The sequence below is a fragment of the Thamnophis sirtalis genome, unplaced genomic scaffold (assembly GCF_051295495.1).
Source record: "Thamnophis sirtalis isolate CommonGarterSnake01/CBP01778 unplaced genomic scaffold, rThaSir2_p1.2 scaffold_3, whole genome shotgun sequence".
Taxonomy (NCBI): Eukaryota; Metazoa; Chordata; class Lepidosauria; order Squamata; family Natricidae; genus Thamnophis; species Thamnophis sirtalis.
Window position 1 is genome coordinate 24998969 of NW_028261383.1, and position 23675 is coordinate 25022643.

Consider the following 23675-nt stretch of genomic DNA (forward strand, 5'->3'; position numbering starts at 1 on the left):
ATATTTGTCTGGCACAGTGATGGCAAACCTTTTCGGCATCGTGTCCAAACTGGAACGCATGTGCATGCGTGTGCATGTGCACGCACCAGAAACAGCCAGCTAGTCTTTGGGTTTCCGGTCAGCTGGTCTTCGTGCATGCCAAAGCACTGGAAACCTGAAGACCACCTGGCCAGCAAGTGCATACCTGTTTTTTGGCCAGTTTTTGGACATTTTCAGGACATTTTTGGGGGGGGAGGGCTCAGATCATTTTTCAGCCATTTTTTCCCCTTTTTCAGGCTAAATACAGTCCAAAAAAGGGCCTGAAAACACCCCCCAAACAGCTGGAAAAATGGCTTGGATTTTTGGCCATTTGCTGGGGCATTTTCAGGGTGTTCTCCAGCACTCACAAAGAACAGCTGGCCGGCGTGCATATGCGTGCCAAAACCAGAAGAGCAGCTGGCGACTGTGAGCAAGCCCACCCAGAGGGCTCTGTGCATGCCATAGGTTCCCCATCAGGGGTCTGGCACAACCAGGATTCAGAATCCAGCTGTTAGTGCAGAATCTCACTTGAATACAAAGATCTTGATTGTGAGGTTCCAAAGTTCAAAACAGCTATTCTGACTCCTATTACTTCTACTCCCTCCTCCCCGCCCTGTTTTACTATAACTTTATAATGCCTTGAGAAGGCCCCACTTGGAATACTGCATTCAGTTTTGGTCGCCACGATGTGGAAAAGATGTGGAGACTCTAGAAAGTGTGCAGAGAAGAGCAACAAAGATGATTAGGGGACTGGAGAGTAAAACATATGAAGAACGGTTGCAGGAACTGGGTATGTCTAGTTTAATAGAAAGGAGGACTAGGGGAGACATGATAGCAGTCTTCCAATATCTCAGGGGTTGCTACAAAGAAGAGGGAGTCAAACTATTATCCAAAGCACCTGAGGGCAGGACAAAAAGCAATGGGTGGAAACTAATCAAGGAGACAAGCAACTTGGAACTGAAGAGAAATTTCCTGACAGAACAATTAATCAGTGGAACAGCTTCCCTCCAGAAGTTGTGAATGCCCCAACACTGGAAGTCTTTAAGAAGATGTTGGATAGCCATCTGTCTGAAACGGTATAGGGTTTCCTGCCTAGGCAGGGGGTTGGACTAGAAGACCTCCAAGGTCCCTTCCAACTCTGCTATTGTATTGTATTGTATAACATCTTTGACAGATGAGCTGTGAGTTTTGGTTTGGAGACATCTGGCAGAGGAAGACACGCCACTTCATGGAGTAGCCAGTTCCCCTGGCTCAATTGCTGGAAAATTCTTCTTGGTATCTAATTTTAATTTCCTTCGTTGCAATTTTAATCTCTTGGTTGTAGTCCTCACCAAAGTACAAGATAATTATCCCTCTCTTTTTTCAGTATAACAACCATGCATGCATTTAAATATCCCCAGGTCTCTCCCTAGCTTTACTGGGTGGCCTCTTTTCCTCCATTGCTTATACGGCTGATCCAGGTTTCCAAACGGGATTAGCTTGAAGCACTGGAGGATCCAGTATATAGCCTGTTACAGGTAGTCCTCGACTTACAACTACAATGGACCCCAATTTTTTTTGTTGCCAAGTCAGAAATGTGAGTTTTGCCCCATTGTACGACAGTTGTTAAGTGAATCACTGCAATTGTTAAGTTAGTAACCCGGTTGTTAAGTGAATCGTCCTTCCCCGTTGATTTTGCTTGTCAGGAAATCATGAAATATGATCACATGACCCCTGGACACTGTGCAACCGTCATAAATGTGAGCCCGTTGTCAAGCATCTAAATGCAAATCACGTGACCATGGTGATGCTGCAATGGTCATAAGTGTGAAAAATGGTCATAAGTCACTTTTTCAGTGCTGTTGTAACTTCAAAGAGTTACTAGATGAATTCTTGTGTCGAAGGCTACCTCTGCTTCAACCACCACGCTAAACTGGCTCTCATCTTCAATAAATAAGTCATATTGTTAAAATACAGAGTTTGCTTTTAGAGCATTTTGATGGCTTTTATTCAGTTGCTTTTCGAAGATGTACATTGTACTGACTGTCCTGGTGGGAAGAAAGGTGTCTTAGAAATACTTTTGATATTAAGAAACTAGGCCTCATGAGGTAACCTTGAGTCCATCCTCAATGGTCTTCCTCAGCCTAGTCTTCCATGATTATAACAAACCTTCCCCATTTTTGAACATTTCTCCAGCTCCTTCTGGAGAAGAAGGAGATCCCCTTGAAAAGGCCAGTCTTAATAAGCTTCAGCAGAAATAGCACAAATAATACAGAAGACAGCAACGCCACGGCCCCCAAATTTACAAACTTTTATTGGATGTTTTCAAAATTTAAAGGAGAAAAGAAAAATAATCCATGAGAGATTTAAAAAAAAAAACCTGTTACAACAACCTCCCATATTGCAAAGATATAGGGTTGATCCCTGGATGAAAGAGAAAAATAATCAAGATCAGGTAAACTACGTCCTTTTGGATGGATCCGAGGTGGCGCAGTGGTTAGGGTGCAGTACTGCAGGCCACTTCAGTTGACTGTTATCTGCAGTTCAGCGGTTCAAATCTCACCGGCTCAAGGTTGACTCAGCCTTCCATCCTTCCGAGGTGGGTGAAATGAGGACCCAGACTGTGGGGGCAATTTGCTGACTCAATTTGCTAAAAATCTGTAAACCGCTATGAAGCGGTATATAAGTCTAATAAATAAATAAATAAATAAAATAAATGGATCTTGCTAAAGAGATGATGATGACATCCCAGAAGCTACTTTTCCTTAGGCTGCTTGGCGGCGTGAAAGGATGTTCGCCTGAGGATCCTAGCTTTCAAACTTTTTGCATCCGAGTGAACTATTTTCACGGAGATAAAGTCTGCAAGAAAGTCCCTGAGCAGTTTCTCAACCTCAGCAAGTTGAAGGGCGTGTGGACTCCCATGGCTGGCTGGGGAATTCTGGGAGTTGAAGTCCTCACATCTTAAAACTTGCCGAGGTTGAAAAACGGTGCTTCTGAGTATCTCTTGCAGAACTGATGGGCACTGCAAAGGATTTGGGGAAATGGCCCTCTGCAAAGGATTCTGGGAAAATGAATTCGCGCACATATCATTAGCATGCGCCAATGCCTTGTTAGATCACCAGGGTCTCATCTAGGATCCTTCCTGAGGGGTGCACCTTGGGGCAGCAAGAAAACCTTTTGAGGCCCTAAACCAGCTCAGGCTGCAGACTGACAGGACAAAACACACTTGTTCCTAGGCATAGAAAGCACGGATGTCAGGGAGAAGGCAGAGCTAATGGTGTTGTTACTACAATATCAGCTTTTTACATGCATGGGGATTGCCATCTACTGGATGAAAGCAGCAGGTCACATCCAGGGGTGGGTTCCTGCCAGTTCTAACCTCTTCTATAGAAGAGGTTCCATAAATCTACAGTGCCGTTTAGAACCAGTTCCAGCTCCCTCGCCCCCCACCCCCACCCCGTCCACACATCATCAAGATGAAGAGCGAGAGGAGGAATTCTGGGAGTTGAAGTCCACAAATCGTAAAGCTGTCAAGTTTGAACACCCCTGGGTTTTTTTTCTAAAGGGTTAGGGGCGCAAGGGTCTTGTAACTTGACAGCTTTAAGACTTGCGTTCTTCAAATGCCAGTTTCTGAGCCAACATTTTGGTTGCTAAGCAAGAGCGTTGTTAAGTGAGTTTCACCACACTTTACAAGTTGGCCATGCCCACCCGGTCACATGGCTGGCAAGCCACCCCCACAAAGCAGGCCAAACCTACAGAAGAGGTTCTAAAAAATTTTGAAGCCCACCACTGGTCACATCCCAACAAATATGCCAGGGATGGGATGGAGGCAGTAATCTCCCAGTTATTAAACCCAGCAGTTTGCTAGGATTGAGATGCAGCCAAAAAAATGCCCCCCCTCCAACTCATCTTGTTTGGTACGATCTAGAAAACTGCATCCAGTTTAGGTTGACAAGCCTATTCTCCAAAGCAATGTTCCCTCTAAGCTGCGCAGCCGCCCACGTAACAGGAAAACACCGTGCAGAAGTTTCAAACTACCGTGCAGTGTTTTTTAATGTCTTAAAATATGACTGAAAATATCCCCCTCCCTCCGTTCTCTTTCTGCACCGAACTCTCTCCTCCATCTGGTGATTGGTGAAATCAAGGAAGACTGTCTGGAGACCGATGACGCTGCAGAAGGGAGAATTCCCATTTGTCTTCTGGGGCTTTGTCGGTTCCTGGGAAAAAGTGATTCACTGGTTGTAGCCTGCGTTTCTCTGCCCATCTGGGGTTTCTCAGGCAATTAATTAACAATTAATCAGTGGAACAGCTTCCCTCCAGAAGTTGTGAATGCCCCAACACTGGAAGTCTTTAAGAAGATGTTGGATAGTCATTTGTCTGAAACGGTATAGGGTTTCCTGCCTAGGCAGGGGGTTGGACTAGAAGACCTCCAAGGTCCCTTCCAACTCTGCTATTGCATTGTAAGAGAGTCTGGTGCTTCCAGTAGATGCCAGGCCTTTTGGAAGCAAGGCCTCTCCCCCCCCCCCCATTTCTAGCCCCAGTTCTGGAGAGATGCAAGCCTCTGGTCTGTCTCTTCTATAGGCTGATCGGTTCTAATTGAGGATGCTCTTCTGTCCTTTTACTGCCCAAACTCCTTGTCCATGTTTCTGTGCCAAAGCAATTGCAGACACATTGGTGCCAGGGTTTAAAAAATTGGGCAGGGATAAGATCCCAGAGGTGCTTTTCCAAAAGGCAACTGGATTTTCTTTTTTTTGGGGGGGGGGGGTTCCTTTTAAAATGTTTTGCTTCTCATCCAAGAAGCTTCTTCAGTTTTCAAAAGAGAAAAAAAACACAAGAAAGTGCAGTTGCCTCTTGAAAAAGAATCTTTAGGACAAACCATGACCTGGATTGTCTAAGAAGATTTTCGGTCATTCAAGTGAGGGTTGTCCCAAAGGTGCTTTTTCAAGAGGCAACAGGACTGTCTTGGCTTTTCTTTGAAGACGTTTTACTTCACATCCAAGAAGCTTCTTCAGCTCTTTCCTTGAAGAGCATCTTCAAATGGGAAAGAAGAAAGGAAAGGAAAGGAAAAAGGAAAGGAAAAAGGAAAAGAAGGAAAGGAAATGGGAAAGAAAGGAAAGGAAATGGGAAAGGAAAAAGGAAAGGAAATGCAAAAGAAGGAAAGGATGAAGAAGGGAAGGAAGGGGAAGAGAAGGGAAAAGAAAAAAGGGGAAAGGAAATAAGGAAAGGAAATGAGAAAGGAAAGGAAAAGAAAGGAAATGGAAAAGAAGGAAAGGAGAAAGGAAAGGAAAAGAGAAAGGAAATGAAAAAGGAAAGGAAATGGAAAAGGAAAGGAAAAAGGAAAGGAGAAAGGAAGAGAAAGGAAAGGAAAAAGAAAAGGAAGATAGAAGGACAGAAAGGGGAAGTGAAAAGTGAAAGGTCGTAAAATGAGGCAAAACTCAAATGAACATCTCATTGAACAAAAATCTTGGGCTCATTTGTGGTCGTAAGTCGAGGACTACCTGCAACAGCTTGGCGCTGTAGTGAAAGGCATCAGAAAAGGGTTGGCAAACTATCTGGATCTCTAGAAGCCATCCAAGTGCCCTCATTTTGGGAATTGCCAATCGATTTATAACAATAGCACAGGGGTGTCCAACCTTGGCAACTTTGAGGCTTGTGGACTTAAAAGTGTAAGGCCAGGCCTCTCCCACTTAATCAAGAGAGTAACTTTGAAACTTTGCATTTCAAAAGGATCCTTTTATTGAAAAAAGCTGGATGAAAGCAAACCAGGATCTGGGATCTTTAAGGCAATACAATAGGAATCCAAGAAGTTGGAATCCCCTGCCAAACATCTGATGTGGATTTGGCCAATCCGCAGGTGTGAAGATTTTATTTTTTTTGTAAGGGACACTCTAGGAAAATGATAAGATTTTCTCAGGCTTGCTTCGTGGCCCGCCCTCCCCACCCATTGCCCGAAAGGTGAGGAAGTGGCAGGCCTCTAGGCGCCAGGCTAGAAGTTATAAAGCAATTAATTACATGGTACAGGATATATAGGAAAGAAGGATAGACAAGTCTAGAGGAAGTATAGACTCCCCCCCCCCCTTCCCTTGAAGAATGGCAGATTCATGGCTGGCTGGGGCATTCTGGGAGTTGAAGTCCACAAGTCTTAAAGCTGCCAAGGTTGCATAACCCTGCACCTAATTTAGGAATGTACCACTCCGGGTGGTTTCCTTCCTCAAATGCTGGTGTTCTCCATGGAACTCAGTAACTCCTCCTCTTCCACTTAAAGGCTAAAATGGGACATTTGCTGCTTTGGAAAACATGAATCCAGGTTTAGGCAGTTCAACCTGCCCGAGCCACTAGAATCCAACTTCCTACCTCTGCTACCAATGAAATTTCCTCCCACTTTCCCCGTTGCTTTGAGAACAGGCGACCGGCATTTCTCTTGGATGGGAGGGCAAACGTTGGCGTTTAGATGCCTCAAAGGGGACAACCACATTACAGAGGCAAAGGGGCAGCCTCGGACATCTACCATAATTTTATTTATTTGCACATATGAACATGGACACTCCAGCAGGTGTTACAGATAGCTAACTAAAGAGCACTAAGAGCAGGAAATTGGATATAACCCTCAGATGCAGCTGGAATTGTGATTTGGGCTCCTTGATCCAGCCCAGCTGTTCATTCCCCAACTTAATCGCTTCCTATGCTAAGCGGGACTTCACCTGCAACTCCAAAAGTCATTTCAGAGCAGAAAATTATGGGCCTTGCCATAATCTCTAGCTCCATTTTAAGCCTTTCTACTCAGCGCGTTGGGGACAAAATGGGTTTTTAAAAAAACACACACACACACAAACAAGAAACAGACAAGGGAAGCTTGTGGTTCTTTGGCCTTCTGTTTCAACAGGTCTAAAATACAATATCCAGAATCAAGGCAACAAGATGGCGCAGTGGTTAGAATGCAGTACTGCAGGCCACTTCAGCTGACTGCTAGCTGCAGATTGAATTTCACCAGGCTGAAAGTTGACTCAGCCTTCCATCCTTCCGAGGTGGGTAAAATGAGGACCGACTGTTGGGGACAGTATGCTGACTCTGTAAATTGCTTAGAAAGGGCTGTAAAAGCACTATAAAGTGGTATGTAAGTGTAAATGCTATTGCTACCCTGTTTCCCTGAAAATAAGACCTCCCCGGATAATAAGCCCAATTGGGCTTTTGAGCGCAGGCGCTAAAATAAGTCCTCCCCGAAAATATTGCAACACAGCACCATGAGGTGACCACGCTCGCCACCTCCTACACCTAAAAAATAAGACCTCCTCGAAAATAAGGCCAAGAGCTTATTTTAGGGGTCAAAAGAAAATAAGACCCTGTCTAACCCTAACCCTGTCTTATTTTTGGGGAAACACGGTAGTGCTATGGTTAATGTTCAGTTTACTGGATTTTTTATTTTATTTTTTGAAATGGAGGGAAAATCCTAATTTCTCAGCAAAAGCACGGTAAAAACAAGGCAGGGAACCAAACAACGGTGCACATTTTTTAAAAAAGTAGTAGAATTTGGAAAAAAAAAAAAAAAAACAGTCCAACGCAACTGACACTTGGGAGAAGAAGGTTAAATGTTTTCAGAAATCCAGCCTGATTTTATGATCTCCCAGAAATGTGGGAGATTATTCCAGAGGTTACAAGGATCTCGCCATGAAGTCAGAACCAACACTTTTGAGGTCAGGAGGGGACCTTTCTAAGTTCCAGATGTGAAAACATTTGGCACACCTCATATCCTCAGCCTCGCCCCATCCCTCCCATCTGCAAAATGGGTATAAAAGGGATCTTACTCAAAACAGCAGCTCGGTAAACACTATATTCCCCCCCCACACACACACACACACATACACACATACCCTCTATCACTATTTTAACTTTTCAAGCCTGTGTTTTGATTCTTGAAACCAACTTGGTTCTTCACTATTCTTAAACAGTATACGTGTGTGTGTCAGGGGTGATATATGCTTACCTTCCCTGACTGATTTGCACATGTGAGTATGCAGGCTCACTTTTGGCAAAAAAAATGGCCTAAATGGGATGCCATAGAGCTGGGCGGGTGGGCGGAGCCACCTGCAATTTCTGCTACCGGTTCAGGCGAATAGGTCCGAACCAGCAGAACACCACCTCTGGTGTGTGTGTGTCACGGATGGGTTCCTGCCAATTCTAACCTCTTCTATAGAAGAGGTTCCACAAATCTACAGTACCGTTTAGAACCGGTTCCAGCTCCTTCCCCCCCCCCCCCAATCCACACACATCATCAACATGAAGAGCGAGAGGAGGAATTCTGGGAGTTGAAGTTCACAAGTCTTAAAGCTGTCAAGTTTGAACACCCCTGGGTTTTTTTCCAAAGGGTTAGGGGTGCAAGGGTCTTGTAACTTGACAGCTTTAAGATTTGCACACTTCAATGCCAGAGTTCCTGAGCCAACATGACTGGAGGAGGAATTCTGGGAGTTGAAGTCCACAAATCTTAAAGCTGTCAAGTTTGAACACCCCTGGGGTTTTTTTTCTAAAGGGTTAGGGGTGCAGGGATCTTGTAACTTGACAGCTTTACAACTTGTGTGCTTCAAATGCCAGAGTTTCTGAGCCAACATTTTGGTTGCTAAGCAAGAGTGTTATTGAGATTCACCACATTTTACAAGTTGGCCATGCCCACCCAGTCACATGGCTGGCAAGCCACTCCCACCCAGTCACATGGCCAGTAAGCCACTCCCACAAAGCAGGCGACACCTACAGAAGAGGTTCTAAAAAAATTTGAAACCCACCACTGGTGTGTGTGCATACATATATACAATAAATACAATAAATAAATTGTAACTTGAGAAATGGGAAGACGAATAGCGCCCCTTATGGTCATTTGAAGAGCTTACAATTTCCACCTCCATCTTTTAATTACCAGACAAGTAAAATGACCTTTAGGGTTTCTGTTTTTAAGTGACTATGTAAACGTGGGTTATTACTATTTTGCAGATGGGGAGAGGCAACTTTCCCCAAAGTTGCACTCCGAATCCACCTCCGACAGATCAGGCTCTCTGCTGCTTTCTCTCTTTTATAATCTGCAACCACATGGGCTTGGAACCCGGCAGCAATCCTTCCTATGGGCCTAAAGCTTTGCCTTGTGCTTCCTTATGCATAGATAAGATGGGCTGTCCTCCTAACACACTAGGGGGGCAGGGAGACCTAGTGGGATTTGCCAGGGTGGCCACTGGAAATGAAACTGGCCTAAAAAAAACTATGCGATTGTTTCGGTTTTTTCAGTCCCACGCCTTCCTTTTGGTGCCCCTGCTGGGCCTGGCCTCAAGACCCCGGGAAGTGGCATCAGAAGTGGAAGGCTTTGGGGAGTCGGGCGCAACAGCCTCGCTTGGTCCATCGGTGGGAGACGGCTCCAGGACGGGGTCACCGCTGCCACCAGGCAGGGCCACTGGAGGCACCGGGCAGGGAATGACTGGATCGGTTACCGGCTCGGAAGGCATGCCAGGGACGTGGCCGGACGGCACTGGCGCTCCAGGCTCTGGAGGGCCCCAGGGCGGGTGGCCGGATGCTGTGTAAGAGCTGTGGTTGGCGTGGGTGCTCTGGGCAGGTGACTTCTGGCCCGCAAAGACCTCCGCGATGGCAGCCATGGCAGAGGTCTGCCTTCCCAGGAACTCCCCCAGGTCGCTGTGGGAGCGTTTGATGGCGTCGACCATCAGCTGCGCCGTGGCTCGATCCTGCCGCCGTTCCTGCTTGCGGTGCTGCCTTTCCTCCTGCCTGGCCATGTCAAAGGCCTTCAGGTCGTGACAGTGCAGGCCTCGCATGGCGTCCAACAGCATGGAGGGGGCCCGGGAGGCCGACTCCACCAGCTGCATGCTGGTCTCCAAGCGCTGCTTCCGGTTCCTCATCCTCCGGTTCCTCATCCGTTCGGCGTTGGTGAGGGGCCTCCGGAACTCCTGGATGGGGCCTGAGGGGGGAAGGGTTGGGATTGGGGTGGGGGAGGGAGGGAGGGAGGGAGGGAGGGAGGGAGAGATAGGTGGAAGATGCAGAAGGGGAGTGGGGAGGGAAACTATTAGATTTTTGCTGGAGACCTGAGATTTATAGCCGTGGAAATTGTTCCTCTCTTAAAAATAAAGGTAAAGATTCTCTTTGCACATACACAAAGATTCTCTTTGCCAAAAGTATTTGCTTGCCCATCCAAATAATCAGAATCAGGTGATCCAATCACTTCCATGGCCACAGGTGTATAAAATCAAGTATCTAGGCATGCAGACTGTTTTTACAAACATTTGTGAAAGAATGGGTCGCTCTCAGGAGCTAGCGTGGAACTGTGATAGGATGCCACCTGTGCAACAAATCCAGTTGTGAAAGTTCCTCACTCCTAAATATTCCACAGTCGACTATCAGCTGTATTATAAGAACGTGGAAGTGTTTGAGAACGACAGCAACTCAGCCACCAAGTAGTAAGCCACGTAAACTCATCCAACATCAGTGTGCGACCTCACAAATGGAAGAATGGTCAAAAATTCCCATCAACACACTCCTGAACCTTGTGGACAGCCTTCCCAGAAGAGTTGAAGCTGTTATAGCTGCAAAGGGTGGACTGACGTCATATTGAACCCTATGGATTAGGAATGGGATGTCACTTACAGTAAGTTCATATGCGAGAAAAGGCAGGTGAGCAAATACTTTTGGCAATATGGTGTATGTGCTAGTCATTCCCCACTCTAGGGGGCTGATGCTCATCTCTGTTTCAAAGCCGAAGAGCCAGCACTGTCCAAAGACATCTCCATGGTCATGTGGCCGGCATGACTAAATGCCGGAGGAGCAGGGAACGTTGTTACCTTCCCCACCAAAGATGGTCCCTATTTTTCTACTTGAATTTTTACATGCTTTTGAATTGCTAGGTTGGCAGAAACTGGGACAAGTCACAGGAGCTCATTCCGTTACGCGGCGCGAGGGATTCGAACCGTCCAGCTGCCGACCTTTCTGATCAACAAGCTCCGCATCTTAGTCACTGAGCCATCACGTCCCACACCCTAAAAAATTATTTAAAAAATAAAGCAATGTTGGGTTGTGTAGTTCAAAAGCCGAACACTGGGACCCCTTGGGAGATGCCTGCTGTGGGGTGGTTCACCTTCCAAGGAGCTCAAAAACACCTAGTGTCGATATCCCAAAGGTGCTGTTTTTTTCAAGAGGCAACTTTTTCTCTAAAGATGTTTCGATTCTCATCCAAGAAGCTTCTTGTTGTTTATTAGTTTTGTATGCCGCCCACTCCCGAACGACTCCGGCCAGCTCTGAGGGTGAGAAGTGAAACGTCTTCAAAGAAAAACCAGAAGGTCGAATTGCCTCTGGAAAAAGCACCTTTGGGACATGTTGTTGTAGGTATAGCCAACAGACCCCACCCACCCCCCAAAAATGAGCGAGGGCGGGAGAGAAAAGCTTCCTTGAAACACAGAAAAAGAATGGTACATTGGAGAGACGCCTCACTTGACCGCTGATTATTTTAACGGGGTCAAAAGGTGGGAAAGACCCTGTGAATCTTCACGAGTAGGATGTTAAGCAGCAAAAATGAGAAAATGGCATTCCTGCATAAGATTTTTCACGATTTCACCCTGAGGATATAAGAAAATTGCATGAATCACCTCTTCCCAGAAAGCAACCAGTAATCTTCGTAGGGGTGCTTTCCTACTGAACGTGGACTTACAGCTAGCTCTCAACTTAATGACCGCAGTGGAGCCCAAACTGAGTGCTGAGTGAAACATCTGTTAAGCGAGTTGGTCCCATTTTATGACTTTTCTGGCCTCAGTGGTGAAGTGGATCGCTACCGTTGTTCAATTGGTCAAACTGTCGTGAAATGAATCTGGCTTCCCCATTGACTCTGCTTGTCAGAAGGTGTGATCCCGGGACACTGCAACTGTCAGAAATGTGAGTCAGTTGCCAAGTGTCTGAATTTTGATCATGTGAGCATGGGGAGGCTACAACAGTCATTAAGTGTGAAAACCGGTCAGAAATCATTTTTTTCCCAGTGCTGTTATAATTTTGAATGGTCATCAAACGGAACTGTTGTTAACTCGAAGACTACTTGCAGTGGTTTCTTCCCTTTTACAGCCAAGATAGAAAACCACTTCTTAAAAAGCTAATTTTTAAAGACCGAATGAGAACTAGATCCATTCAAAGACCCCAAAAGATAAATTTTCCTGTTTTAGACATTCCTGCTGTTCTTTGGAAAGATGGAGCTCCAACCCAAAGACTCACAGCCGGCACACATCACCTGAGGGAAGCTATGGAAGGTGGAATCCCACCAGTAGAGGGAGCTCTGTCTCCCTTGGAAGATCAGCTTACCGTAAGGGCGGAGGGTGGCGCCATCGTCTGCCGCGGACTTCCTGCCGAGCGTCCTCTGCCGAGCGTGGGTTGGCATTCGCTCCGCCACAATGGGATGGGGGGCCGGCTGTCCGATGGCAGGGTACTGGGACTGTGGTGCCAAGGGTGAGTACTGCATGGGCAATGCCACTGTGGGGTAATGGACCTGTGTCATGACAGAATACTGGACAGGTGGTGGCCGGGTAGGGTTCAACATCAAGTCCTCGAAAGACCACATCACCTGAAAATGACAACAGGGAGGTTAATTCTGGCTTGTTTCTATCTTGGGGAAATCTGCCCTGAGGGACCTGGATTTTGTATCAATCAATCAGAATAGAGCTAGAAGGAATCTTAGAGGTCTTCTAGTCCAGCCCCTGCTCAAGCAGGAGACCCTATACCAATTGAGACAAGTGTCTACCTAGTCTCTTCTTAAAACGCCTCCAGTGATGAAGCACCCATAACTTCTGAAGGCAAAACTGTTCTACTGGTTGATTGTCCTGTTAGGCAGTTTCTCCTTGGTTCTAGAATGCTTCTCTCCATGATTAGTTCCCCCCCCCCCCCCCCGTTGCTTCTTGTCTTGCTTTCTGATGCTTTGGAAAACAGAATCAGAATCAGAATCGAGCTGGGAGGGACCTTGGAGGTCTTCTATTCCAACCCCCTGCTCAGACTAGGAGACCCTATAATATACCATTTAAGACAAGCAGCCGTCCTGTCAGCCTCTGTTTTGCTGCTTGCTTTCAGCTGTCATTGAAATGGGGACAGAGTGCATGGTATTTGGGTGGGAAAGTATTGACTGTGAAAAGGGAGTGTTCACACCATCTACTGTGCATGTGCAGATGGAGGATTTGCCACCAAGGCCAACTGTCCAGCATACCAACCTGATGATGTTTTTTGAAGTTGTCTCCCTATGGGATGGGGTTAACAGGGGGAGGGGAGGGAGTTGGGTCACACATTGATATCTATGATTACATGCGCTTTTGCCTCAGATCTTGCTTTCCTTAGCTGCTATCTACTCATGACCAGTGAAAATACTCTTAATTCTGCAAAATTGGGTTGAGTGGTTTCTTTCTTGGTTACTGAGAGGCCGCCGTGACACGTCCAGTCTCTTAAAACCTCCAGTGATGAAGCACCCACCACTTCTGGATGCAAGATGTTCCACTAGTTTATTGTCTTCACTGTCAGGAATTTTCTCCTCAATTCGTGGTTGCTTGTCTCCTCCATTAGTTTCCATCCGTTGTTTCTTGTTCTGCTTTCAGATGCTTTGTGGAATAGGTTGATCCCCCCCCCCCTCTTTGTTGTGGCAGCCCCTCAAATACTGAAATACTGTTATCATGTCACCCCTAATTCTTCTTTTCTCTGGACTAGTCAAATCCAAACCCTGCAACCATTCTCCCTATGTTTTAGTCTCCAGGCCTTTTAATCGTTGCTACGCTTCTAGATGCTTGTTAATAACTAAATAAAATATACACCCACTCTCTCTTCAATTATCTTCACTTCCACAAATTAGTTTGATCCTGCTTTAAGATACAGGCAAGTCCTCGAACCTGCAACCGTAATGGTGCCTGCCATTTACAACCGCTTTTTGTGATGGTCGTTAAGTGACTCTGGTCATTAACTGAACATCATGATCATTACGCAAACCCATTGATCGCTATGGGGGCATTTTGGCTGAAAAACAGAAGCAAACGCCATCACAAATTGTGGACGCTGCAAATAGCCATAAGGGAGGCTGGTTGCGAAGGGTCCAAAAGGCAGTCATGTGTTATGGAGGGAGGGGGCGTGGCCATCAGAACTTTTATAATCAGGCTGTTGTCAGGCCTGCAGTTATATCCCTTTTAGGATCTTTGGCCTGCCACACTCTCTCTTATTTCATTATGCTCTTTCATTAGTGTAGTAGTTGGGAGGGGGAATAGAAAGGAGTAGAATTGTGGAATGTGTTGTTTTCATTCTTTTCTAGAAGCCCAAGGTCATCTTTTGCCTCCGCACCTCTGCACCTGACCGGAAGCACCTGGGTGGAGATGCCAGTGTGGAAGAAGAAGATTGGACAAAGTGATGGATTTGTGGGTATGGGGACAAGATCATGAACTTTCAACTGGGTGGGAATCTTAGGTAACTTCCAGAATTGGGATTCCACAGATGTGCCAAGATGTCTGACTTATTAAATTGGAACTTTAAGGATCGCTTTGCCTTGGACTCTGATTTAATTCTGCATTATACTTGGAACGCTGTGGTATCTGTCATACCTTTCAATGGTTGCCGAGCAACTGCTCATAAGTCAAGGACGACTTGCTAATGGTTAATCACTATATCTGTTTCACTCCTGGCATCCTCTGTTCACAGTTTCATTGCTTGTTGTGGTTTCCATATTTTACATCAGGGGTCCCTAACTGTCCGGTCTACAGATTGGCACCGGCATGCTAGAAACCGGGCCGCACAAACAAGCAAAACCCCGTCCACGGGATTTAGGCAGCATATTAAAAACAGGACCTCTCTCCATAGAAGCGGTCCCTGGTGCCCAAAAGAGTGGTGGGGAGGGGTCTCTGTTCGTAAGCTAGGAAAAAAAGTGGGAAAGATAGCTTCACCACCAGATGGATTCGCAACTGGCTGACAAACCGTACTCAATGAGTAATCCTTAAAGTCTCTACATGGAGAGAAGCAAGCAGTGGGGTATCACAAGGTTCTGTCTTAGGCCCAGGACTCTTCAATATCTCCTTAAATGACTTAGATGAGGGAATAGAAGGGGAATTTACCAAATTTGCAGATGATACTAAGCTGGAAGGAATCGCTAACACCCTAGAAGGCAGGCTCAAGAGTGAAGAGAAGGACCAGGGGAGGCATAAATAGCAGTCTTCCAATATTTGAGGGGCTGTCACAGAGAGGAGGGGGTCAAGCTATTTTCCAAAGCACCTGAAGGCCACACAAGGAACAATGGATGGAAACTGAACAAGGAGAGATTCAACCTGGAAATAAGGTGAAATTTTCTGACTGTAAGAACAAACAACCAATGGAACAGGAGGAACAACTCCTGATGGAACAACCAATGGAACAACTCCCACAACTTCAGACGTTGTGGGAGCTTCATCACTGGAAGCTTTGAAGAAGAGATTGGACTGCCATATGTCAAAAATGGTGCAGGGTCTTCTGCTTGAGCGGGGGCGGTTGGACTAGTTGACCTACAAGGTCCCTTCCAACTCTGTTAATCTACCCAAGGAACAATGATGGTTTATGAGCAGGTAGACAATAGGGCCATGTTGGTTACCTGTGGCTCTTTCCTTTGGGTCTCTCTGTGCCGCACCAAGAACTCTTCCGAAAAGGCCACTGCTTGGCTGCAGGTCTCTGGGCCCCGTTCCCGGACCCAACTCTGCATCTCCTGGGGGAGGATGGTCAGGAATTGCTCCAGGATCAGCAACTCCAGGATCTGCTCTTTGCTGTGTCTCTCTGGCTGGAGCCACTCGTGGCAAAGCTCCTGCAGCTGCCGGCAGGCTTCGCGGGGGCCCTCGGCCACTTGGTAGCGATGCCGCCGGAAACGCTGGCGCCGGATCTCCCCACTGGCCGTCCTTTCGTTCGGAGGCTCTTCCTTGATGCCCCCGTAGCTCCTCTGTTCTCGGTGCTCCTGGCTGCTATAGACCGTTTGAGTCCCCCTGCTCAGGCTGGCCAAAGTCTCGCCTCCCCATCCTCCCGAGGGCCAGTGGCTCGGGTTGGGCAGAGCCTCGTATGGGGCCTGGAAAGAGCTATTGTCCCACGTCAGGGGTTTGGCTAGAGCTGGGTTTCTCCACCCCGATGAAGAAAACTGCCGCCTGGGGGGAGCCCAGTGATGGGGCGGCAATAATTCATCCGGCTCCTGTTTGACATGGCACGAAGCCTCTCCGGATAAGAACTCCCGGGTGGAGCCGATCTGAAGGAAGCGCGTGACTCCGCCCCGCCCCATCTCTTCCGCGGCGGTGTCCTCCCTCTTCAAGGCCGGCTGTGGGCTCGGCTTGGCAGCCCCCTGCAGCTGGAGGTGAAGGGCAGTGGTTTCCCCTCTCCCCGATGCCATTTTGTCCCCCGCAAGGGAGGCCCGCGTCTCACCTCGGGATGAGCGAGGTGAGGCCCTGGGGCCCTGGCAGGGAGGATGGCTGGCCCTGCCCGGCGGCCAGCGGGGAGTGCAGTGAGAACTGCAGGGCACGGAGAAGATTTTGCCTATGGGTTCCTTCTGTAAGGGAGGGGAGGGGGAGCAGCTCAGGCTCACCCACCCCCTCCGCCCTCTCAAAGCGGGAAAAGCAATCGGACCCCCGAACTCAAGGGCTGCCTTTCAGCCTTGCCGCTTGCCCTACGACAGAAGCAGCCAGGGCATCGATGGCTGGGTCAAAACAGAAAGCATCGTTCCCAGGCAGGAGCTCATGATCACCATGAGAAGTAGCGGCGGCCCGTGGAGATTTCTGGCTCCCTAAAAACCTAAGAGACATAAAATGTTAGAGAAAAGGCTGTTATTACTAATTCAGGATTTAATTCAGCTGCTTCCATCCCACCATTCCAGAAAGAGATAGATATGAGGATTGTTTAGCCATCTGGACTCTTGAGGGCTGAAATGTTTAGCAGGAACCAGCTAAAGCAGATGCAACTTTTAGCATGTTTGTGTGGTTGCCCCATGTAACTGCTTCCTAAACTTAGGGAAGGAATAAGAGAGTAACAGAGCTGGAAGGGAACTTGGGAGGTCTTCTAGTCCAACCCAACCCCCTGCTCTACAGGAGACCCTATACTGTTCCAGACAAATGACTCTCCAGTCTTTAAACATTTAAAAATATTGATTTAAACTCATGTTTGGTTTAAAATAGTATTCTTCAATCCCATGTTGGCTACAGAATTAACAGAGGGATAGAATCAAGATCACGTGAATACCACTTGATAATACCTTGGGGTAAGGCCACACTTGGAATACTGCATCCGGTTTTGGTCACCGCAACGTAAATAAGATGTTGAGATTGTAGAAAGAGTGCAGAGAAGAGCAACAAAGAGGATTAGGAGGACTGGAGGCTAAAACATATAAAAAACAGTTGCTGGAATTGGATATGTCTACTTTAACGCAGTGGCTCAGTGGCTAAGACACTGAGTTTGTCGATCAGAAAGGTCGGCAGTTTGGCGGCCCCTAACGGTTCGAAAGCATGTAAAAATGCAAGTAGAAAAAAATAGGGACCACCTTTGGTGGGAAGGTAACAGTGTTCCATGCGCCTTCGGCATTTAATCATGCCGGCCAGATAACCACGGAGACATCTTTAGACAGCGCTGGCTCTTCAGCTTTGAAACAGAGATGAGCACTGCCCCCTAGAGTCAGGAATAACTAGCACAAATGTGCGAGGGGAACCTTTACCTTTCCTTTAATAAAAAGAAGGACTAGGGGAGACATGATAGCAGTGTTCCAATACCTCAGGGGTTACCACAAAGAAGAGGGAGTCAAGCTAATCTCCAAAGCACCTGAGGGCAGGATAAGAAGCAATGGGTGGAAACTAATCAAGGAGAGGAGCAACTTAGAACTGAGGAGAAATTTCCTGACAGTTAGAACAATTAATCAGTGGAACAGTTTGCCTCCAGAAGTTGTGAATGCCCCAACACTGGAAATTTTTAAGAAGAGACTGGATAACCATTTGTCTGAAACGGTATAGGATTTCCTGCCGAAGCAGGGGGTTGGACTAGAAGACCCTCGAGGTCCCTTCTAACTCTGTTATTCTATTGTATTCTACTATATAGGCTTGTCTTGATCAGCAAAACCCTACACGTGGTTATCTGAGGTCGGGAAAAGTCTTCACTGTGTACCCAGGAAATGCATTTCTCTCACCCTGGGGAGTCATAACTGAAGATCAACTGCAGAAGCAACTTGTGGAAAGGAGACAAGAACAGTATGTACCCAAAGATGACATAAAAGAACAAAAGGAAATTGTGAAAGGAAGTAGATAGTATCAGGAAGGGGGGGTAGCAGAGTGTGCCAGGTGGCGGTTAACCTCATAAGAAAGAATTATTGGGATAGGTGCCAAAAGAGAACATATGGAGGCCTTCTAGTACAAACCTTCTAGTTCAAGCAGGAGACCATGTCAGGCCTGCAATTATATTCCTTTTAGAATGCTGCCCTGCCACACTTTCTCTTATTTCATTATGCTGTTTCATTAGTATAGTTGATGGGAGGGGGGAATAGACAGGAGTAGGATTGTAGAATGTATTGTTTTCATTCTTTTCTAGAAGCCAAGGTCATCTTTTGTCTCCGCACTTTTACACCTGACCGGAAGCAGCTGGGTGTGGATGCCAGCGTGGAAGAAGAAGATTGGACCATGTGATGGATTGTGGGTGTGGGGTCAAGATCACGAACTTTTAACTGGGTGGAATTCTGATGTCATTTCCAGAATTGGGATTAACACAGATGTGCTAAGATGTCTGCTTTATTAAATTGGAACTTTAAGGATCGTTTTGCCTTGGACTCTGATTTAATTCTACACGATACTTGGAACGCTGACACCATATATCACTACAGGAAAATGGTTGTCTTAAAAGCCTCCAGTGATGGAGCACCCACAACTTCTAAAGGTAAGCTGTGCCACTGATTAATTGTTCTCGCTGATAGGAAATATCTCTTTAATTCTAGGTTGGTTCTCTCTTTGATATGTTTCCATCTATGAGTGTTTGTCTTGCCCTCAGGTGGTTTAGAACATAGGTTTCCCTCCTCTTCTTTGTGATAAATCTCTCACATACAGGGTAGTCCTTGTCTTACCACAGTTCATTTAGTGACTGTTCAAACTTACAAACTGCACTGAAAAAAAGTGACTTGGGACCATTTTTTCACACTTGTAGCATCCCCGTGATCATGTGATCAAAATTCAGAGGCTGGGCAACTGCTTCCTACTTATGACCATTGCGGTGTCCCAAAGTCATGTGCAAACTTTTGATAAGCAAAGTCAATGGGGAAGTCAGATGCTTTTAAAAAAAACTGTCATCATCAATTGCAGGGATTCACTTAACAACTGTGGCAAGAAAGGTCATAAAATGTGAGGGGGGGAATCACTTAACTGTCTCGCTTAGTAACAGAAATGTTGACCTCCTTTGTGGCCGTAAATTGAGCACTACCTGTATTGGAAGACCACATTGTTATGTTTTAGCCTCCAGTCCCCTAATCATCTTCTCTTTCTAGAGCAGGGGTAGTCAACCTTTTTATACCTAATGCCCACTTTTGTATCTCTGTTAGTAGTAAAATTTTCTAACCGCCCACCGGTTCCACAGTAACGGTGATTTATAAAGTAGGGAAGTAACTTTACTTTATAAAATTTATAAAGCAGAGTAATAGCAAACCCTTACCGCCCACCATGAAAGCTGGAATGCCCACTAGTGGGCGATAGGGACCAGGTTGACTACCACTGTTCTAGAGATTCAACATCTTTTGTGTCATAGTGACCGAAACTGAATGAAGTATTCCAAATGTGGCTTTACCAAAGCAGTGTAAAACAGTACTATAACACTTCACATGATCTCAATACTCTCTGTCTGTTGATGCAGCCTACGGCTTTTTTTGGCAACTGCAACACACTGCTGGCTCATATTTAAGTGGCTATCCACTAGGCAATACTAAAAAGCAGAGACATCACCCAACAAAAGTGTGTATAGTCAAGGCTATGGTTTCCCCAGTTGCAATGTATGGCTGTGAAGGTTGGAGCATAAGAAAGGCTGAGCACCAAAGGACTGAGGCCTTTGAACTATGGAGAAGATTCCTGCGAGTCCCTTGGACTGCAAGGCGATCCAACCGGTCAGTCCTAGAGGAGATCAACCCTGACTGTTCTTTAGAAGGCCAGATCCTGAAGATGAAACTCAAATACTTTGGCCACCTAATGAGAAGGAAGGACTCACTGGAGAAGAGCCTAATGCTGGGAAAGATTGAGTGCAAAAGAAGAAGGGGATGACAGAGAATGAGATGGCTGGATGGAGTCACCAAAGCAGAAAGCATGAGCTTAAATGGACTCCAGAGGGTGGTAGAGGGCAGGAAGGCCTGGAGGAATGTCGTCCATGGGGTCACGATGGGTCAGGCATGACTTCCCAACTAACAACAACAACAACGACTCCTCTCAGTTACTGCTGTTGAGCCAGGTACTTCCTATTCTATATCATTTGTTTTTTCTTGCCTAAGTGTAAAACCTTCCTTTTCTCAATACCAAATCGCATTTTGTTGGATAGACACCCGTGTTCAAGTCTGTCAATATATATATTTTTAGAGCTTGAGCCTATCTAAATTATGTTGGCTCTTTCCTCCCCAGCTTGATATCTGCAAATTTGATAAATAACCCTTCTATTGCTTCATCTAAACCGTTTATGAAGCTGTTGAAGAGTCCTGGGACTAAGACAGAACCCTGGGGTACCCCATTGTCTACTCACAGAAATGGAAAAAAGAGCAACGGTCAGAACTCCTGCAGTATTTCTGCAAAGTCGAACAATCAACTGAAAAGAAATAGTGATTTCTCCTTATTCGGCTGCTAATTGGCTTTATGCAATAGCATCATTGCATAATCTTGATGTTGGTCTGTGCAGGCAAAGGTAACGTTATCTTGCCTTTCCTTTGTACCTCGCATATTTCCTTTGTACCTCGCATATTATTTCCTCTCTTCTTGTCACCCAACCACTTCTGCTTTTATTACATTGCTCATATGACAGCGTGCTAAAACTGGCTAGCCAACAGACAGACGAAGATACAGCAGGCCGGGCTGCCATGTCTTTTATTGATATATTCTGCATTTTATCTATTTTATTATAAGACACCTCGAGTTTCATGTGTGAGATGAGCATCCCTATAAAGCAACTTTATTTATTCATGCATTCCATTTGCATGTCTCCAATCTCTGCAAGGGACTCTGGGCAGTAAACAATCTGCCACTCGATTCCCATCATAAAGTCCAAAAATAAAAATAAAAATACACAACGGCCAAGAGGATCGTTATCATCGTCTTCATCATTTCTTCTAATAAAGGATCTATTCTAATTCTATTCTATTGTTATGCTACAGATAGTCCTCAACTTACAATAGTTCCCTTAGTGATAAATGGCACGGAAAAGTGTGACATGACCATTTTTCACACTTATGAGCCCTGCAGCCGACCCTGGGTCACGTGATTTATATACGGATGTTTGACAACTGATCCACATTTACGACCGTTGCAGTGTCCTGAGGTCATAGGATCCTCTTTTGCAACCACCTGTCAAGCAAAGTCAATGGGGAAACCCTAGTTTCACTTAATAATGGTGTTACTGATTTAACAACTGCAGTGATTCACTTAACAAACATTGCAAGCAAGAAATGTCGTGAAACAGGGCAAAATCACACTTAAACCTCTCACTTAGCAACATATAATTTGAGTGGCCCTAAGTTGAAGACTACCTGTATTCTATTGCTAGGATCCTTCTATTGCTATTCTATTGCTGTCGCTACTCTATTTCTATGCTATTCTATTGTTTTTAAATCTATTGCTATGCTATTTCTAGTCTATTCCTGCTGTTGTTGTTGTTGTTAATTGCGAAGTCGTGTCTGACCCATTGCGACCCCATGGACGACATTCCTCCAGGCCTTCCTGTCCTCTACCATCCTCTGGAGTCCATTGAAGCTCACATCTTCTGCTTCGGTGACGTCATCCAGCCACCTCATTCTCTGTCGTCCCCTTCTTCTTTTGCCCTCAATCTTTCCCAGTCTATTCCTATTCTATTAGCAAGAGCACTTACTTATATACCACTTCATAGTGCTTTCACAGCCCTCTCTAAGCAGTTTACAGAGTCAGCCTATTGACCCCAACAATCTGGCTCCTCATTTTACCCACCTCAAAAGGATGGACGGCTGAGCCTGGTGGCAGTCGAACTGCAGAGCTGCAGCTAGCAGTCAGCTGAAGTAGCCTGCGGTAGTGCACTCTAACCACTGTGCCACCCTTGACTATTGCTATTCTATTCCTATTCTATTGCTATTGTTATGCTATTCTATTGCTATGTTATTTCTATTCTATTCGTATTTATATTGCCATTCTATTCCCTATCCCTATTCTATTCTATTCTTCAGTGACGTTCTGTCCTAATGTAGCTGTTACAATAACAGCAGTCCTGAATTCCACGAGATTGGTTTCTTAACCTGGTCTACTGCTGTAACAGTAGCACAAATTTGGGGGGAGGGGGGATGTTGTCACTCCCAGCAAGGCATTTGGAGAAGGGGCGCTGAGCTTGTCTATCAGAAAGATCGGCGGTTCGAATCCCTAGTATACGTCTCCTGCGTGAGCAGGGGGTTGGACTGGATTGCCTCCAAGGCCCCTTCCAAACTCTGTTACTGTTACACTAGGGTGGGACTTTCTTGCTTTGGGGTGGGGCGAGCTTCACTCCTTTCAATACGCCCACCTTAACCGGCGCCCTGTCAGGATTGGGGAGGGAGGGGAGAGCTGGACTACAAATCCCATCACCTCCAGCTGGGAAGGATGGGCTCTGCATCCTATAGAATTGGAATGCACCGAATTGTTGGGAAGCCCACCCACCCCCGCCCCTTCGCTGCAGTGCAGGCCCGTCCCACCCAGTCTCCTCCCGTTTCGCCGCCCCGCCGAAACTCACCGTCTGCCAAGCGGAAGACCCGCAAACGGGCCGCCCCTCCCCCCCCTCCGCCGCCCAGCGTTCGACTTCAGACAATCCGACAGGCTTTGGCGGCTGCCACTTCCTCCCAGCCGAGAGGCACGGACAGGAAAGGGAAATGCGCCCCGGCGACGCCGCTCGCGCTTCCGGGCTACTCTAGGCGAAGCCACATTGTGGTTTTAACTCTTTCAGAAGGCACCTTGCAGCCGAATAAGACAGTTGGAACTTCTGATTCTTGGTGAATGAAAGAGGGGGATTGCTTTTATTGCTCCCCTCGACACTCACTTAATTTTCTTTTACATTCCCGGATATAGAGTCCTAAATCGCTTTAATTTTACGGGTGAAATGTTGTATTAGGTTGCTTTTCTGATCTCAGGTTGAGAGACCGTTTGCTTTGCACTAAGAACTCGGCCCATGCTCAGGAACACACTCACTAGGGGAAGATATCTAAGGATGCCTCCTCATCAGGTCTGTATGGGTTATGATCAGGCACACTCATCAATTGAAGGACAAGGCATTCTGTGCTTGTTCAATGAGTCTTGCTTTGCTTCCAGGAATCAAAATGATAAGTGGCGATTTAGGCTATTGAATTTGGCAGTCCATATGAAAGCATCAGAGATTTATTTATCCATCCATTTGTTTACCCATCCATTCATTTATTCACAATTGTTATAGCTGCCAATTCCAATAGACTCTTGAACAGGTCCAGGAAAAATGGCCAAGAGGCCATCATC

The 23675-nt window shown here is 46.3% G+C and overlaps 1 protein-coding gene across 1 annotated transcript; it reads right to left on the minus strand.

The window, feature by feature from the left end:
- Window positions 1-8366: 8366 nt before the first annotated feature.
- On the minus strand, window positions 8367-23027 carry LOC106551099 (uncharacterized). The gene is made up of 4 exons (XM_014069114.2): window positions 22924-23027; window positions 15599-16773; window positions 12322-12580; window positions 8367-9943 (listed from the first exon to the last, which is right to left on the minus strand). Exons 2-4 carry the CDS (start codon window positions 16373-16375, stop codon window positions 9261-9263), a joined length of 1719 nt encoding a protein of 572 aa, XP_013924589.2. The 5' UTR covers window positions 16376-16773; window positions 22924-23027; the 3' UTR covers window positions 8367-9260.
- Window positions 23028-23675: the final 648 nt, after the last annotated feature.

Bases quoted from the DNA above. Each gene is read 5' to 3' on its own strand.
- LOC106551099 (XM_014069114.2), bottom strand. From the start codon at position 16,375: ATGGCATCGGGGAGAGGGGAAACCACTGCCCTTCACCTCCAGCTGCAG. The intron at 12,581-15,598 runs GTAACCAACATG...TGTCATTTTCAG, and splicing joins CCCAAAGGAAAGAGCCACAG to GTGATGTGGTCTTTCGAGGA. The intron at 9,944-12,321 runs GTAAGCTGATCT...TTCCCCCCTCAG, and splicing joins CGCCACCCTCCGCCCTTACG to GCCCCATCCAGGAGTTCCGG.